The sequence below is a fragment of the Pinus tabuliformis genome, chromosome 2_1, assembly GCF_031772625.1.
Source record: "Pinus tabuliformis cultivar Carrire ecotype Pingquan chromosome 2_1, CPIR1, whole genome shotgun sequence".
Taxonomy (NCBI): Eukaryota; Viridiplantae; Streptophyta; class Pinopsida; order Pinales; family Pinaceae; genus Pinus; species Pinus tabuliformis.
Genome location: NC_142299.1, coordinates 929,357,059 through 929,377,151, shown reverse-complemented (window position 1 = coordinate 929,377,151; position 20,093 = coordinate 929,357,059). Strand labels below are relative to the sequence as shown.

At 34.7% G+C, this 20,093-nt stretch overlaps 1 protein-coding gene across 1 annotated transcript in view; it reads left to right on the top strand.

Annotated features, from left to right (window-relative positions):
- LOC149203693 (uncharacterized) overlaps positions 1-19,694 on the top strand; it is a 78,436-nt gene extending 58,742 nt beyond the window's left edge. Inside the window, exon 2 of the mRNA XM_089403535.1 lies at positions 19,636-19,694. Within this exon, the coding sequence (XP_089259661.1) occupies positions 19,636-19,655 (20 nt within the window). The 3' untranslated portion in view covers positions 19,656-19,694. The remainder of the gene's footprint in view (positions 1-19,635) is intronic.
- Positions 19,695-20,093: the final 399 nt, after the last annotated feature.

Sequence of the window (20,093 nt, the reverse complement as noted above, 5' to 3'; positions counted from 1 at the left end):
TGATTGGTAACCAATATGTTATCAAAACCATTGAGAGATTCACTTGTACAAACACAATCCCAATCAATAATATACTTTCACATTTAGATAATCAAATACAAACCTCTGGGGTCATACAAACAAAAATGTTGCTTCTCAAATTTCCATAATAGGAATATCAACCAAATATTTTATAGAACATTCCTCAATCATATGTTTTTCCATCCTACTTCTCATGTAGCAACATATCCTCTAAAATTCATTCTTCAATTGATACCAAGATATGCCCTCCCTCTGAACCAAGAAGCACCTCTTTATCTGGTATCCCTCTTAATCTTAGGGAGATCTCTTCTCCAGGAGATCAACTTCTTTTTTTCGAAATCAAAGTGTCTTTCATGGCTTCCAACCATTTCGTCAAAGTTATCATCATTCCCATCATGTTTATCCCATCAATGAACATCTTCACCAGGATGAATATTGTGTATCTGAACAACTTAAATAGAAAGTACAACCAAAACTATAGATGCATGATGTTATCCATATCATAATCATGGAATCATTTCAAATTTATTCATAACAGATACCTAAACTCAATTACAAATAAGAGACATATACTCTTCAACATCTTGTTAGGCACTTTATTATACACCCTAGACTACTCCATAACAATATTCATTCCATCTAGGGTTTCAGTGTGTCTTCCAAAGGTATGAAATACCTTTTTACAATATATAGAAAACCCTAGAAAAAATTCAAAATACATACATATATATACAAAGCATATAACAACCTTTCAAATTACATATGTTAGACTTCTCACTAGGGATTCATACAAATCTTAGATTTCATATAAATGAATCAATCAAAATCAATTACAACTTAGTAATTAATCTGACCAGCTTCTAGTAGGGTTAGTTCCAACCCCTAAATTTTCAATCAACCATCTATCAGTCACTAACATGACCAACTACCATTAGGGTTAGTTGCAACCCCTATATTTTCGAGCAATCATCAATCTCAACCAAAGATTAAAATTTCAACAAATCCATCATACATCTCAAATCATTCATATGATAATTTTACTTCGACTAAGGTTCAATTCAAAAGCCCTAGAATACCATTTCCACAATCTCAACAATCATTACATGCATAGATCTTAGATTGTTACATTTCACACTAGACAATGTCACTACTAGGATATAACTACCAAAACCTAGATTTTCATTTCCAACAATCATCTAATAGACTTTAGATTGTTATATCACACATACTAGACAATTTTAACTTCACTAGGGTTTAGCTATAACACCCTAGATTTCCGCATATCATTATCTAATAATCTCATACAAGGACTTTCATTAAATCCGAAGACTCATGACCATTAGTGACTAGGTTAGCACACATATCTAGGAATTCATAACCATACATAAGCATATCATATGTCCAATAACATAAATACATTTCACCTAGACCAACCTAGGACTTGAATCAAAAGGACATATCTATATATGCCTATATTTCATCATTATGCAAATACATTTCATATCATGTGATAGTCAAACCTAGCTTCATAGGCAATGTCGAATAAGAGTTGGGCATTCAGAGTTGATTACAATAGGGTTTGATTAGGAAAAAACTCACATACCGAGGATAACATTTCTAAGACAATGTAAGGGTGTTTCTCACACATTCCACCAAATGCTAATGAGCTAGGGTTCTAATGTAGAAACATGGGAAACCCTACATTACCAAAAACTTCAAAGGTTCCAGGATTTTAGACCTTATCACTCAACCCTAACAAGTTAGGATTTCTTGATCACACTGAAATCCCAAGCATGGCATCATCAATAAAAATTCAACTAGAATTTCACAATATCCCTAAGTAGTTTAGGGTTTTAGACATTCACACTAGCAAACCCTTCGGTTAGGGTTTTCCAAAAATTGTCTAGGGTTCTACATAGTCAATCAAGAATATGAGTGGGGTGGGTAGATTTATCAAGAGATGAATCACCCAAATAAGAATCATTAAGATTCAATACAAATAGTCATAACAAAGTTAGTAATAGATCATCAAATGAATAATCCTTTCAATCGATGTAGACAAATCATACGTTTGTTTTTTGACTAACCTTGTCTTGAGAGAGCCTCCTCCTTTCAGATGTTTTCCTTAGTCAAGACAACCAAGGGAGAACAATGATTAGTATTTAATATAATAAAAAATAAATGAGTACATGAACCCAAAACTGAAAAGACATGACATACTTATCTTTGAGAGTTGTTGGGAGCTCCCTCCAAAGATTGACGAAGACCTACAAACTTAAAGCAATACAAAAATGTCTTTTCCAAAGATATGTTAAAAATATATCAATTCCAAAATATGTAAAACAAATGACTTAATAGTGTATAGTGTATGTCCCTAATGTCGGATTCTTTAGGCTTGACTTTATTTGAGTCTCCTTCTACAACAAAGTTGGCTTGATCTCCTCCTCTCTTCTTATTCCTTGGATTCTTGGGACAATCACTCTTGTAGTGAACTTTCTTATGACTTTGATAACACTCTATCTTTTACATTTAAAATTTTTTCCTTGGTCCCCTTGATATCTTTCCTTTATAATGAGAAAAATAAGCATTTGATACTTCTTCATTATTGGAAACCATTGAGATCCTTAATTCTTCTTGACTATACGTGGTCCATAATTCGTTAAAGGTGGAAGCTACCTTCCAACTGTTGAGACATGAAGAAAATGCACCCAAGAGGGTGGAAATCCTAATATAGCAGTGATCACCAATTCTTTGTCTGGAAATATCTCATCGATGGCCAAAATATCATCCCTGAGTCTAGATATATTCACAAAGAAGGTTACCACAATATCTTCTTTAGTCATTTTCGTATTCCTCGGCTCATTCTTCAAACTTGCTACTTGACCAGTGTTCTTAATAGCGAACAACTTCGACAAGGATTCATACATATCCTAAGAATAGTCGATGTTAGCTGTGAATGGGAAAAGATTGTATTTTATCCCTTCTACCATCAGAGTGATAGCCACCAATTCTAAATCCCTAAATTTTGCTTTGTCGACATCACTTGCTTCTTTACATTTCTATTAATCAAGTCTAGCATCTTGTATTTCTCTAGGACTAGGTCAATCCTCTTCTTCCAGGATCTGAAGTTATACGTTCCTTCAAGTTTGTTATAATGCTTGATTGAGTTAGACATCTTCTTAGAATATAATATACTCCTTCCCTGAGATAGTTCCTATAAATGGATATGCTTTTTTCTTTTTTCTTTCACCAAACCTCTAATACCATGTTGGAAAATCAAAAACATAGTAAATATTTTCTTGACCTTGATAATTACTTGTGATGTTTCTTATTATTACGATTCTTTAATACTTCTTTCTTTATTTCATTAGGAAATTACCAAAAGTAGCAGCACATAAAACAATGAACACAAGATGTAGGAACATGTCAGGGAAAAACCCCCCTCGAGGGGAAACCCAATCAAAGAAATTCTTCCTTTCAATAGTATTCTTTGAGACTCTTCACCCTAGAACAAGACCAAACCTTCCCTCCACACCAACTAAACCTCGAGAAGATTGACCTCTTCCTAACAACTTCAATTATGCATCAACTTGCAGTAGCTAACAACTTTCGGTAGAAGTCCAAATTGGGAGACTTCGATCTCCCAATCTAGAGCATGAAACAGAGAAAGACCACCACCAAAATTTTGATTTTATTTGACTCCTTAGGCTCACCAAAACTCACATTAACTTTGGCTTCCCGACAACAGACTTTCCTAGCTACCCACTTTGCACTTCTTCCCAACAATAGGATTTTCGCACTTCTGCCTAGTAGAGAGAATTCAAACTTGATGAGAAGTGATGCTCCAAATGAATTCGATGTCCTTCCTTTTGTAGGATTCTTGTGGGGTTGAATAGGATATTAGGTCAACTTGATCTTCCTTTAGGCCGACATGGTTTGGAGGTTCCATAATTCATATATGACTCAATACTAAACCTTTTTACATGATTCAAAATCCCAAGAAGGGTCTCTTTAAATGTACAATAATTCTATAAACTTAGAATAAATCCTAGAAGTCCTCAATGGGGGATTTGACCTAAAACAAGGTGACCCAATCATGAAACCTATGCTTTAATAAGGCACAATAATCATACTAAAAATTATTTTCTTTATTCTTTTGAGAAGTACATTACATAATGAATGAAGTACATTATTGAAGACCGAACATAGTTAATTTTTCCAACATGGATTTGTGGGATATTTGGTTGGTTTATAGTGGGGCCACTCATCATTTCTATGGATGTAAGGAATTCCTCTCTAATCTAGTAGAGAGGGAGACTAAGCTGAAGATTATTCTTGGAGACAACTCCACTTGTCCCATAAAAGGTTTTGGATCTTTCAAATTTCATTTGAATTCCAAAGAATCGGTTTTGCTACATGATGTTATGTATGGGATAGGATTAAAGAAGAATTTGGTATCTATATTTCCTTTGGAAGATAAAGGGATGAAGGTTTCCTTAATCAAGGGGAAAGTTTTGACTTGGTTTGCAGGGTATCCCATGAGAGATGCATTCACTTTAGGGGCAAGATTTGCAGGACTCTATAGAGTCATTAGAAGATCCCTACTAGCACTAGCTCATAATGCTAATCATCTAAGAGAATTACGACATTGTAGGTCAGCCCATCTACATTATGATGCTCTTCTGAAATTGAAGAAATTAGTTTCTGGCATTCCCTATGTTCAAGATCAACATGATGGAGTATGTCCAAGATGTGCTAGTGGGAAGATGACTAGGGGACCATTCCCTTCTAGTGAGAATGTGACATATGACATCCTCCATCTCATTCATTTCGATATATGTGGTTTGATGCTTGTGCATTCTATTAGTGGATATCTCTACTACACTTTGATTGATGACTTTTCAAGAAAAACATGGATATACTATTTGAAGCATAAAGACGAAGCGTTCGAGACATTCAAAGAGTTCAAAGAATTGGTTGAAAATGTAATAGGGAAGAAGATCAAAATATTCAGGTTCGATAATGGTGGAGAATACATGTCAAATGAGTTCATTGATTTTTTCACAAAAGAAAGAATCAAGAAGGAAAAGATCATGCCATATACTCCCAAACAAATGGTCTAGCTAAAAGGAAGAATAGGTCCATAGTAGAAGCTACCAGTGCAATGCTCCATGATCAAAAGTTACCAAAGTTCCTTTGGGATGAAGCTTCACATGCTACTGTATATGTTCAAAACATAGTGCCTCATCGAGCCTTGGAAATAAGAACCACGAAGAAGCATTCACAAGTGTCAATCTTGACATTAGCCACCTTTGTATCTTTGGATGCCCCATATATTTTCATGTGCCAAAGGACAAAAGGAACGAGTTGGATGCTACTGGAAAGAAAGGTACATTTGTTGGTTATTATGAAAATTCGAAAGCATATAGAATATATATTCCTCGTAAAATATGAGTTGGATGCTAAGAGACATGTCCCTGTTTGGATATCATTTAGAGAAAGGAAAAATCCATGTAGCTACCAAGCATATGTTGCACCCATGGGCACTATGATTCAAGCCAAACATTCCACATTCGAAGAAGCCGGAAAAGAAAAATTTTGGAAGGATGCTATGGCCAAGGAATATGAATTAATCATGAAAAATGATATATGGGTTGTTGTGTTGCGGCTGAAGGGAAAATTTGTGGTGAATTCAAAATGGCTATTCAAGATCAAACATGGAGTTGATGGTAGCTTTGGGAAATACAAGTCAAGGTTCATGGCTCGAGGATTCTCACAGAAAGAGGGAGAGGATTATGATGACATATTTTCACCTGTGGCTTAACATAGAACTATCCATTCGATAGTTTCTCTTACTGCAAGTCAAGGGTGGACCATTCATCAAAAGGATGTAAAGACCAAATTCCTTCATGGCATATTACAAGAAGAAGTGTATGTGGAACAACCACAGGGATTTGAAGTGGAAGATTGAAAAACACATGTTTGCAGGTTGAAGAAGGCATTTAATGGTTTGAATCAAGTTCCCTGAGCTTAGTATGCTCGAAATGGCAATTATTTGATGAAGTTAGGATTCACAAGAAGAAATGCCCATTCCAACCTCTACTTCAAGGTAGTCAAAGGTATGCCATTGATTTTGGTTTTATATGATGACGATCTATTATTGACAGGTCACAAGCCTCTGATGATCGAGTTTAAGAGGGAGATAGCCTCTGAATTCAAGATGCAGGACCTTGGATTCATGAACTACTTTCTAAGCCTTGAGGTGTGGCAAAGGCCTGGTGAAAATTTCTTTTCACAAGAAAAATATGTTGTAAATATGTTGGAAAGATTTGAAATGACAAAATGAAAATCCATTGCTATTCCGATGGAAATAAAATTCAAGAATTTATGTGGAGAAGATGCAAGGCCCGATTTGGCAAAGCCATTTAAGTATTGACAGTTGATTAGGGCTCTTATGTTCCTAGTAAACACCCATCCAAACATATGCTATGCAGTGAATAGATTGAGCCAATTCATGATTGAGCCCCTCCATGCACATTGGATCGCCACCAAACACATTTTGAGATATTTACATGGGTTAATCACACTTGGTCTGAGATATTCTGCCGAAGATTTTCGACTTCATGGATACATCGATTCAGTCTGGGAAGGAAATGTTATTGACATGAAAAGTACATCTGGATGTTGTTTTAGTCTTGGATCTACTATGATATCTTGGATGAGTTGGAAAAAGAATTTTGTAGCATTCAGTACTTTCGAGGCAGAGTATATTGTTGCTAGCATGGCAAGATGCGAAGAAATTTGGTTAAGGAAGCTCTTTGAAGATCTATTTGAGTAGGTTCTAAAAACTACAATGATATATTGCGACAACAAGAGTGGGTCCGTCTAGCAGAGAATCTGGTGTTTCATGGAAAGTCTAAGAACATAGAGATCCAATATCATTATATTCGAAATATGGTGCAAAGAGGAGTTGTTCGACTCCATCATATATCAACAAATGAGCAGATGGCAGATATTCTCACTAAGGCTTTACCCAAAGGAAATTTCTTGGTCTTTAGAGAGCATCTTGGACTAATGGATGTGACCCCTACGGATAAGGGGAAACGTGGATCAAGGACACTGAGCCAACTCTTTGCACCTTGTTTGAGCTCCCAGGGTGAGGAATTGAGATAGAGGGCTCTTGGGGTTGAGGGATCTCTAGACAATAGGGTATCACCCTATCTGTTACCCATAGGGTTGGAGATGTTGTTCCCCTATATTTATATGGTTGCAGATGCTGCTCCCCTATCTTATCTATGCATAATATACGCCATTGGAATCATACGCATAAGTCAATCTTGTTGGGAATACTGCTCCCCATTTAGCCAATGGATTGAGAGTGTACTTGGGATGTACAAACCAAAGTGATTATGATGCAGGTGTTCTATCTCATGACTCTTGAGGGTCATTGATGGGAATATGGGTAGGAAATAGGATTGGGTTGAGATTTTCTCCCCTTTATGGTTCTAGATTGAAAATGAGCTCCCCAATGTGACTCCAGTGTTGAAGATGTGCTCCCCTATATGTTTAGATATCTTATTGCTCGATATTGGTGGAAGTTAATGCTACACGATTCTTCTTCTTTTAGATTCAAGAATGTTTCAACAGATAGAGGTGAGAAAAGATGGTCACAACATGATAACATCATGACATGATGATTTAATGATCAACGAACAGATAATGGCAGGTGGATTTTTTCCTAGTTGAGGGGAAGTGTTAATTTATGAAACTAGGGTCAACTTCCACCTTAGACAACCTATATGAAAGATTTGATGATTGCATTGAATACCTATTTTCGAGAGGACCAAAATCGACCTAAACATCACCTTAGTTGGACAAGAAGAAGTTGGTTTTGGAATTTATGAACCCACTCATGTATATTAGTTTAGGTCAGCCCTATACACATGTATAATTGGATGGTTCGGCTTCACCATCAAATGGACCCTCATGGAAGCCTATAACTAGAAGAGACCTCATGCTCATTTGAACATCATGATCAAGAATCTTCTCTACTCATCTATTTGTTTGGATCACATAGGTTCATCGAAAGAAGCTCACTCAGGGTCCAAAGTTTCTAGTCTTAGGCTCACATGTGCCTAGACTGGTTTCTATTTTCCGGTCACACACATGGCTCTGCACAAATTCGACTGCAATCACTTACATGCCATGTTTCAAATTGTGACTCGAAAGGCTCAGTAGCTCACACGTATACATGAAGGGTGCGGTTGGGGTTGGAGATATGATTTGGGAAGATCCAACCATAGTCGCACGCACATAGTAGCTAAGGGAGAAACTAGGGCATTGATCCAAATGGAAAATGGCATCAACCCATGGTACTCATCCACCCATATTATTCATTGACCCATGGAATTTACCCATGGTATTGTAAATGGCATCTGCCCATGGTATTGTAAAATCCACCCATGGTATTCATTCACCCATGGAATTTACCCATGGTATGGTATTCATTCACCCATGGAATTTACCCATGGTATTGTAAATGGCATCTGCCCGTGGTATTGTAAAATCCACCCATGGTATTCATTCACCCATGGAATTGACCCGTGGTATTGTAATTGAAAAATACTATAAGTAACAAGTCACATTTTGTAAAAGGACAGATTGTCCACCACAATGTAGCCTTTATAGTTATTATCGGTTTTAATAAAAAGTTTCTTTGTGGTTTTTGTTTATTGGGCATTCTCCTCTTTTTTTTTCTTCTGGCATTTCAATTTTTTTTTTCAGATCTTGGGGTCTTTCCCCCAAGATCCATTTCAATCTTTTAGATCTTAGGGGCCTCCCCTCAAGACCCGGATCAGTGGTATCAGAGCAGGTTATGATTCCATGAGAATGAGGGTTTGATGCATATTTCAGTTTCAAATTTTACAGCAATATTCAACAAGCTTCTAGCATGTGCTACAACCTCCACAGAGCACTTTCTTGGGTCAAGCATGAAGAATTTTTCTTTTCTCATTTTTTTGCAGGAACTTTTTTGGGCGGCGACTTTGCAAATCAGATCTGAAACATTTGGTACAAAATTTACAAAAACAAATACTAGATATGGATTCCTCTCGAAAAATCACCCAATTTCAAAAAAAAAATGGGTCGCATCGGAGTTCAGATGTGGGAGATATCACTGATTTAAAATTAGCTATTTTATCAGAATTTTTGTGACGGTGGAACTGTTGCAGTGCGAATCTGAGATCTCAGGGTGTCTAGATAAGGATTTCCAACTCATGGGAAGATGCAAAATGATCCTTCTGCTTCTAAAAATAGGTTGTAATAAATATTCTGAGTTATATTGGCCGAGTTATGCCCATTTTAATTTTGAAGTTGCATTCGGAGTGGGTTTCCATTGGAGACGTGCCCTCCCACCCCACTTTAGTAGGCACCTGCTTCACATTCATCAGTTTCAACATAGCAGCATTTGGCTTGGGTTATTTAGAGACGTTCCCTCCCACCCCAGGCTATGTAGACACCTGCTACTTCATCAGCAACCAACATCATGGTTATGGGTTAACCGCATAAAATCCTTGTCATTGAAGTCCATTTGCTAGGTTGCACACTGTCAGAATCACAGTTGGTCACAAGCATTACAGGGTATCTCTATCCTTGGATCTTTGTTTATCAGGGTTTTGGGTTAACCACATCAAACCCTTATCTTCAATGGCTCTTCATATTCAACAAAGGCTTCGCATGAGGGAACTTTACGCAATGGGGACCATTGCTTCTTAAGGAGGGAGGAATGATCCAAATGGAAAATGGCATCAACCCATGGTACCCATCCACCCATATTATTCATTGAGCCATGGAATTTACCCATGGTATTGTAAATGGCATCTGCCCGTGGTATTGTAAAATCCACCCATGGTATTCATTCACCCATGGAATTTACCCATGGTATTGTAAATGGCATCTGCCCGTGGTATTGTAAAATCCACCCATGGTATTCATTCACCCATGGAATTGACCTGTGGTATTGTAATTGAAAAATACTATAAGTAACAAGTCACATTTTGTAAAGGGACAGATTGTCCACCACAATGTAGCCTTTACAGTTATTATCGGTTTTAATAAAAAGTTTCTTTGTGGTTTTTGTTTTTTTGGGCATTCTCCTCTTTTTTTTCTTCTGGCATTTCAATTTTTTTCCAGACCTTGGGGTCTTTCCCCCAAGATCCATTTCAATCTTTTAGATCTTAGGGGCCTCCCCTCAAGATCCGGATCAGGCATCACAATAGCTCACAGGAAAACTTGAAGGGAGCGACTGAGGTTGTGAGGAAGGTATGGGTTGATTCAACCGCAACTGCACCCACGTAGTGGCTCAAGGAGCGACTAGGGCATCATAGTCACTCACATAGCATCTTGCAGGGAGCGACCGACTATTTGAATCTATTCTACTCCATAATCACATGATCACAGTCAATGTCGCTCACTCACAGTGCCTTAGAGAGTGTTTGATAGGTCATAGTCGCACGTAGAATTTCTTGATGAGCGTGACCAGGGTTCTGAGCTAGGGTTTAATAGTTGACTAAAGTTGACCATAGATATCTGAAGGCTGAAAGGTTTCTCACTACTGTACAGTAATTCTAGAAGTCTATCTCTGATTTGTATTGGGTAAATCTCTATTGAAAGATTATGTATTGGGCTCATTGTACTCTCTGCCCAAACATTTTATGACGATCTAATAAGAAGAATATTTGAAAGGGTTTTCCCCCTAGTGGGGCTTTCCCCTCTTATGGTTGTGCTATTGTCTCCTTTGTTATTGCATATATTTTTCTATCTTTAGTTACTTCTTATGATTGAAAACATAGTTAATGATTGGACGCATTGCTTAATGAAGAATGGAATTGGCTAAAGTAATAGAAAAATCTAAAAAGTTAACAGAAAGAAGTAACCTCATTCAATAAAGGATGGCTAGATGATCAAATGTGTGGATGTATTCAATTACTTCATGTCTATAAAAATCTTGTAGAAAAAATTGGTCATAAGAATATTCTCAATAACATAAGTATGAGAAGGTTTCCAAGTAATTAATCAACACTTGGAAAAAAAAGTTAGGCATGCTTTGTAATGGTTAAGGATCAAGACTCTTCCACAAGATGACATGACTTAGATATGATGATATTGATCAATATAAAATATGGTTTCCTAAATAAAGAACGAGAGTTGATAATGACAAATCCAAGGAAGAAGAAATTGCAGCTTGTTGGTCAGTTTGTTCCATGAGCACTTTGATTACAAGTGATTATTGGAGAAGGATCTTTGGTTAAAGATGAAGATAGATCATATGAAAGGATGTTGATCTTAGAAATAAGAAGAATCTGAAGAGGCCATCATATTTAATAATTTTGATATTAATGTCTTAGTTTTGGTAATCTGGTTGATATATGTTTTAGCTATTAGCTACTTGAAAGGATATTGTAGAAATGCATAATGGCACTCAAGGCAAGTATATCTACAATTGTTGTTTTTAAACTTGATTAAAGGAATACATGGATTGGGTGAATGGTTTTGGTAATCCTTGAAGGATTGTGCTGTCAAGATGTTTACATCATCTTGGGATTAAGAGGTAGCAATACAAAGAGATAACCCGAAGCTCTACTTTGATTAGCTAAAATTAATGCCTTTGTTTATGATGATTAGAGAAAAGTGATGTGAATGGTTGATGGCCTGAATCTTGTCATAATTTGAAGAAAATTCGGCTCCATTTGATGAAGATGTGAAAAAAAGGAGGAGCCATGTAGCTACTTGAAGCTCTCCATATAGGACTAGTAGCTAATGTATTGATGAAGACACACTACAAATATTCCCCATTGAAAGGAAGTAAAAGAATCTCCTCTATGCTTTAAAATAAATAAGAAGTCTCCTTAAATGTTTGAGGGGCAACAAGGATCTATTCCCCAATCAAGAGGAAAAGAGGATCTCCTCTCTAGGTTGAGAGGGAGTGATGTTAAAGACATCATATTCTCCATGTGTCATGCACTAGACCAGGACTAACAACCATAAGTCTTAGTGAAGGCACTGTGAAGGACAATGGAGATTGGATAAGCACCTAAGATTAATACTCCTTGAGGATAGACAATCCAAGATATGATGTGGATCGACACTCCTTGAGGAGTATACAAGGTAAGAGTAGTCGAAGAGGACCAATATTCTTTGAGGATTTGGAATCCAAGACAAGAGTATTCCTAAAAGGACATACCTAGTGAACATTCAGACGGGAAATGTACATTAAGAGGTAGTTTGGTGTCTCCCATAAATCCTCCCAACATTATGCTCTGCTATAAGAACTTGTCATTTAATACCTTACTATGTTGACAATGCTAGTTATGATATTGATGCTTAAACATGGCTTATCAATTTGACTCTTCTTATGAAAACTCTTGAGTTCAAGAATATCTTTGTACCGGTTGCACAATTATGAATACCTCCCTAGTTAATAAGGAGTGTTGGAAAATGTAACTAGTTTCATAGTTGTCACTGTACTCATGTCATTATGTATATCTTATGTAATAAGCAAAAGAAGAAAGAAAAAATACTTTCAATCATTGGTTTCATGCTTCTTTTGATTGGTCAACTAGGTTAAGCATGTTATTCATGCTTCTATAGTTTTTCATGTCATAATAATTTCTCTCATGAGTCAATGTCATTTGTATAAGACCCTATTAGGCAAGTTGTAACATGAAAAATAATTTATTGGTGTCCAGAAAGTCAAAATGACCTCCAAGCACAAGTCATCCCTATTAGTGACAAGTTGGCCCGGAAGAGGCTATTCGACCTCATGAAAGGAATATATATATAGAAGCATTTTCAACCTCATTTGACATACATTTGATATGAACAAGAGAAAAGTTTGATCTGAAGTAAGGAACAAGAAGGAATCAAGAACAAAAGTCAAGGAAACAAGAAGAAATCAAGAAAAGGAAGAAAGATCTAATTTTGAGCTGTATTCTCTTGCATGTGCAAAATAATTAGGGTCTTTGCATCTATTGCAAGGATGAAATTTGCAGGTCGAGGTTGCAAATCTGAGCTAGGGGCCAAAACTGAGATTTGAAGAATATTGAAGGAGGATTGACCCTTGTTTCCTAGGTGATCTTTTACCTATTTGGAGGAGATTCTCAGAGGGATGACTTAGTGCTTGGAGAAGGTCTTGACTTGGGTCTTTGGGTCTTGGTTTTATCATTTGATCAAATTCTATAAGAAGATAAGGGATTCGTTTTGGGTTTTTCCCTTAGAAGGGTTTTTCCCTCGCTTGGAGCTTACTTCTTGTGTCTATTGTTTTTATTGTTTTTTCTCTTGATAGATGTTCGATGAAAATATCTAATAAAGAACAAAAAGAAGATAACTAAAGTTCATAAGAAATTATTAAGGATAAGGAGAATTGAATAAATAGCTTCCCTACTAGATTCTCCTAACACTAAGGATGGAGGAGTGTCAAGCACCATAGCTCTATGATATACTTGAGGTTTTCCAACAATAGTACTTGGTCTAATATTTCACAATGTTAAGTAAGGAGGATAGATTATACCCTTAGCCATAGGTCTAATATTTCACAATGTTTTAAGTAAGGAGGATAGATTATACCCTTAGCCATACTACCTGGTTCCTTTGGATACCAGAGTAATCTTCCGAAGTCACAATGTTAAGTAAGGAGGATAGATTATACCCTTAGCCATACTACCTGGTTCCTTTGGATACCAGAGTAATCTTCCGAAGTGTTGTTGTTCGAGTACAATATTGAAATGTGGTTAAGTTTTTAGAGTACAATATTGAAAAGGTGGTTAAGGTGCTTATGTAATGCCAGTTTCACGTGTGCCTAGGGTACTTTTGATATATTAGAAGGTACATGGAATATAACACAATACAACTTAAGTATTTCTATAAAGGTGTTCAATACTCTAATGTATTCCTTGTGTATATGTTTCCTAGCCACAATTTTACTCATCAAATAACAAATCTCTATATTCAAAGACATTGGAACACATCTCTACCCTTATATTCTTTTTTCTTTTTTCTTTTTCTAAAATTTGGTATCACTTGTAACATAATAAACCAACTTAGTCAATCATCTTGAGAATATTCAAGAAATATAAGCTATAGAGAAGTAAATACTCGAGAGACAAGGATATATAACTTGCGCAATATAGCCTTCGTATTGGTACTTTAGAAAAGAGCTCCTATTGATTAGAGCTCTAATACAACGACCGACACTAATTCCATTACCTTTATAGAAGGCTTCGCTGTAGCAAAACGTTTAACTATTTATGGTTCATCACGAATGATTCCATTACCCGTGAGTAACACTCACTTGGCGGGTCTCATTAACATATTCAAAAATAGGTTGACCTTTCAATTATTTCAATTAATTGTCATATTTCAATTAATTGTGATATTGACCAAAAAAACTATAAATAATGGAGTTGTTTATAATGCGACTTTTTGAGATTCCGGTGACGGAATCCGGCGGAAGAAATTGAGATGAAATCATGATTTGTTGCAGTTAAAATGGTTTTTTAACTGCATATTTGGATTCAGCACCCTGAAAAACCTCTGGGACGCTTTCATTGTGCAGAAACTAGTTATCAAACTTCGATTTCAATAAATTACTGCCGGATTTTCACCGGAAAAAATCGCCGGAAAGGCTTTCAAAAAGTCGCGTTAAAGACTACGGCATAAATAATATGTAAAGTGGACGTTAGAACATACAAATAATTTATTTTTTTTTCAATTATTAAATCGAATTTATTTAATAAAAACAATTTTTTATTAAGGCAGAAAAGAGAGACTTCTAATTAGTAATCATTATTTGGGATTTAATATTAAATAATCAGAAATCATTTCGTACTCTCTCTGGTCCGTTGAGGATTCCAAAGTAGATTGCATGATTTCAAATCTCAAATTATGTAATTAAATTATGGGCAGGCCGCATAGGAACGCACATTATTAGGTTTTCCAGCGACACTGCCTTCCAAAAAAGTATATGATTGTGAATTTGTCGATGTGATTCATTTACAGGTCAATCAATCATCTCAACACCATGGAATTATGTGCCAAAACATTGATTGTAGACCTCCCTTGCCTATAATATATCATATTACTATTTAATTTCAACATCTCTAGATATTGGGTTTTTAATTTCTGAATTTAATTATGTAAAAAATGGCTAGTCCAACATTAACTTATTCTTACATTTCTTCAAATGAAATGACGTTATATGTGTGAAGAACAAATAGATTTAATACACATGTAAAAAATGGCTGGTCCAACATTAACTTATTCTTACATTTCTTCAAATGAAATGATGTTATATGTGTGAAGAACAAATAGATTTAATACACATGCTTTCAACATTTTTTTATAAATTTGCATTTAATTTGGGAGTAGATTTTATTGAAGTACAAGTTAGCAGTATTAACTTTATAGATATAAGTAGAGAGTATATTTATTTATTAATAATATTTAGAAATATTAACTTTTCAAATTAAGAACTTTTTGTTATTGAAAACAAAATTATATATTCATTATTTTTAAAATAATAATTAAAACCATTTATAATTAATTACTACAATGTATATATTTATAGATTGTTTTTTAATATAATTCAAGTTGGTTAAACATAATTTTTAGAAAAAATTTCAATAAATATTATATATGGAAGTCATGGGTTTCTATAGATTGTTTTTTAATATAATTCAAGTTGGTTAAACATAATTTTTAGGAAAAAATTCAATAAATATTATATATTGAAGTCATTGATATCTGACTTTTCATTAATTTTAAATGAACATTACATACTCTTAGCGTCGAGATTCTTGCCTATTTCTCTTGTTTTTCTTTTTTCCTTGCTTACAAAACAAATGAAATTATATTTATTTTATGATTATTATATATTTGTGATATTTATGTTTCCGTATTCATGCATATGTCTATAAATATATGCTTGTTTGCTATAAATATATGCTTGTTTGCTTGAAATTCTACTTGTCTGATTTTGAATGCAACATAACAATATTTTTTTGCCACTTTTCCAATATTCTCTTATTTTAATAAGGTAAAAACATTTTTTAGTTTTAGGATTTTCATTCCATAGTCTACATACTATAAGTTTAAGGTCATTGGCAATATTGTATGGTTATTGGAAAACATTTTGTTTATCTATTCAAACCTATCCATTCATGCCTATCTTTAGTTTTTTTAGTTTATACCTTTCAAAGTTCAATAATTAAACTAAGCGGCATGAATGCGAACTATACGGCCTTCTTTAATAGAAGTAACAGGCACTTAGTGGGTCTTATTTAATAAAAACTACCATTGGCATATTATTAACTATCTTATAACCTTAATCAAACCTTAATCAAAGGAAAAGGGCCTCGTACAACCATTCTACATTGAAAACTATTAACTACCTACCTTGTGAACCTTAACATTACTAACTACCTTATGAACCTTAATCAAAGGAAAGGGCCTTTACAACCATTTTACATTGATTCCTTATGAACCTTAATTAAAGAAAAGGGCCTGTACAAACATAATACATTTTACAATGATTAATATTAACCACCTAGTGATTACCTTATTAACCTTAATCAAAGGAAAGGGCCTCGTAAAACCATTCCACATTTGCACTATTAACTACCCACTAACTACCTTATGAACCTTAATCAAAGTAAAATAATTGTTATACTCCTATCCACGGAGAAGGTTACGGCAGGGTCCTAACAGTTTTTAACTCACATTTATGTGAGTAATTGCTACAAACTACATTAATTGATATACTCCAATTAATACTCCTATTCCTAAGTACTAGAGACTCCACATGGAAGGTTAGGGTCGGGTCCTAACAGGTCTAAAGTCACATTTATGTGAGTAATTGCTGCTTCTTGTTATGAATTTAGATAAATCATAATCTTGGTCATCGGAGCTTTCAATGATTTTTTAGGTTGGGTCAATGAGGTTGGGTAATGGTTTGGTAGCTAAGTCCCTATAACTCTTTGAATGCAATTATCTAATATTTGTGCACTTGTATCATAAATCCCTTCTTCCGGAAATTTTGGACTTTTAGAAACCTGATTTCTTTGTGGATTCCATCATTTGACCCCGTCCATGGAGAATATTTTCCTGTGAAGATTTGCCCACCTTTCGTATTTCTCCATTATCTCCCGGTCTCCTAACTACTATTTCATTTGTGATTGAAGATTTGCCCACCTTTCGTATTTCTCCATTGTCTCCCGGTCTCCTAACTACTATTTTCATTTGTGATTGGCATTCCCGGTCTCCATATTACTATTTCTTTTCTGATTACATTCCTGAATGTGCATGGCAAATACTCTAACATTTCTACTGGTACTAACATGCATATTTGTTGGTGGTTTCATTAAATTTGTCGATCATTCTAGGTTTCTTCCCTAAACAATTTGAAAATGACACCGACTTGAATATTTAAGACTTGAATTGTATGAAAATTTCTCATGCAACAAAGTTGCATCCCATTATGTGCTCTCCAACCATACTTCACAACAGCTTCCAATAGTTTTGTTTACCATCTTAAATTTTTTTTGGACGAAAGGTGGTGTACTGAATGTCACTAATTAAATTTGTTCACATTGTCATTCAAAATACAAAAATTATTTTGGACACATCAACCAAGTCCAGTATGTTAGCAATTGATTACAGTTGCACAAGTGAATTTCATGCTGAATTTTTTGAACCAACATATGTAAATAGCCAGCAACTTTCAGTGAAGGCAAATATTTATATATAGTTAGTTAGGTAGTCACCACCTTGGTGACCCCACCCCATTCCATTAGGGAAAACAGTTTTGTCTATCCAACATTGGCCCTAAGTCTGGTCTAGACTTGTGTAAATAGTTTTGTTTATCTAACATGTGTTATATACCTAGGGGATAATATGGGGTACCAAGGGAGGTACCCAAGGTAATAATGTAATAATGGGATGGGCCATAGTAATAAATAAGGTGGTTAACCCATGTCATGTAAGGGACCACAAGTAGTTAATAATAATGTAATTGGGCCCATGATATTGCTTTGATGGTATGAGGGAACCATGGTAATGATGCATGGTATTGTATGTATGAGGCTTATATAGAGGCTAGAGACTCCACATGGAGAGATAGGAAGTGAAGTATTATTGTATGAACATGCATATGGCTTGTGGAGTGCTCTCTTTCCTTAAAGAGTGAATGTATGGTGTTGCCCTACCTTAAGGGTTTTGATTAATAAAGAATCATTTATCTATATTTGATCTTGTTCTTTCTTGGGTTTATTTCTGTTATCATATATTTTTTGGATCAGATCTACAACAACAAGTGGTATCAGAGCTATAACAACATGGGTGCTAATTCTGGTCGAGACTTTACTTATTGTTGGGCATTTATTATTGGGATTGTTTCTCTTTTAGGGCATTTATTATTGGGATTGTTTCTCTTTTAAGGCAAGGTAGATAGTTTTTCCATCCTCTTATTTAGGGCAAACTAATCTTTTTCCATCCAATATGATATTGTTTTTCTATCTTTTTCCATCCAATATGATATTGTTTTTCTATCTTTGTTTTTTATTTGGCCCTTTTAATTAGAGCAGGGGCAGGGTAGATTGTTTTTCCATCCAATATGACTTTTTTCTATTTAATATGTTTTTTTTTTCATCCTTGTTTTTTATCATATTTGAATTTTTCCATCCTTGTTTTTTGTTTGTTATTTATGGTTTTTTATTTATGGCAGGATAGGTTTTTCATCCAATATGAGATGGTTTTTCCATTTTTCATCCTTGTTTTTTTATCATCATATTTTCCATCGTTGTTTTTTATTTATGGCAGGATAGGTTTTTTTTCCATCCCATATGAGATAGTTTTTCCATCTTTCCATGCAATATGAGAGTTGGTTTGGTTCACTTTCCCTATATGGAAGGGAAAAAAAAAGAATTGATTTCTTTTTATCATATTTTTCCATGTTTTTTTATTTATGGTAGTTTTTTATTTATGGCAGGATAGGTTTTTTTTCCATCCCATATGAGATAGTTTTTCCATCTTTCCATGCAATATGAGAGTTGGTTTGGTTCACTTTCCCTATATGGAAGGGAAAAAAAAAGAATTGATTTCTTTTTATCATATTTTTCCATGTTTTTTTATTTATGGTAGGATAGATTTTTTTCATCCAATATGAGATGGAAAATTTTCCATCTTTCCATGCAATATGAGAGTTGGTCTGGTTCACTTTCCCTATATGGAAAAAAAAAGAATTGATTTCTTTTTATCATATTTTTCCATCCTTTTTTTTTATTTATGGTAGGATAGATTTTTTTCATCCAATATGAGATGGTTTTTCCATCTTTCCATCCAATATGAGAGTTAGTCTGGTTCACTTTGCCTCTGTGACAAAAAAAGAATTGTTAGTCCATCTTTCCATCCAATATGAGAGTTAGTCTGGTTCAATAACCCTCGAACATATTTTTTTTACCAATTTAGGAATCTTGCGTATCAATGGTTTAATGAATTGTTTGTTGGAGTAAGGCATGATGTCTTCTCATGTTTTCTGATTCCAAGTTGGTTTTCATGTTGCAGAATCAAAAGCAAATGCTTAGGTAGAGGCCATTCCAAGCGGACTCATGAATATATTCATATGACCGAAGAATGTTTGGTATTATGACCGAAGATAATTTTTGTTTCTTCGTTGGTGAATTGGAACTTTGGACAGAGATTAATTAGACCTCAATTATATATGTATATATTCCAAGTGCACTCATGAAAACAGTCACATGGCTCAGGAATATTGGGAATATTTGGTATTATAACATGATAACTTTTTCTCTCGGTTAGTTTCTCTTTATTAAAACAGTGACTGATATGTATAACTCATTTATATATGAATGTTGTGACTGATATATATATATATATATATATATATATATATATATATATATTTTGTGAGTTATATATATATTTTGATTAATGTTGTGACGTTATAAATTATATATATATATATATATATATATATATTTATTGTGAGTTATATATATATT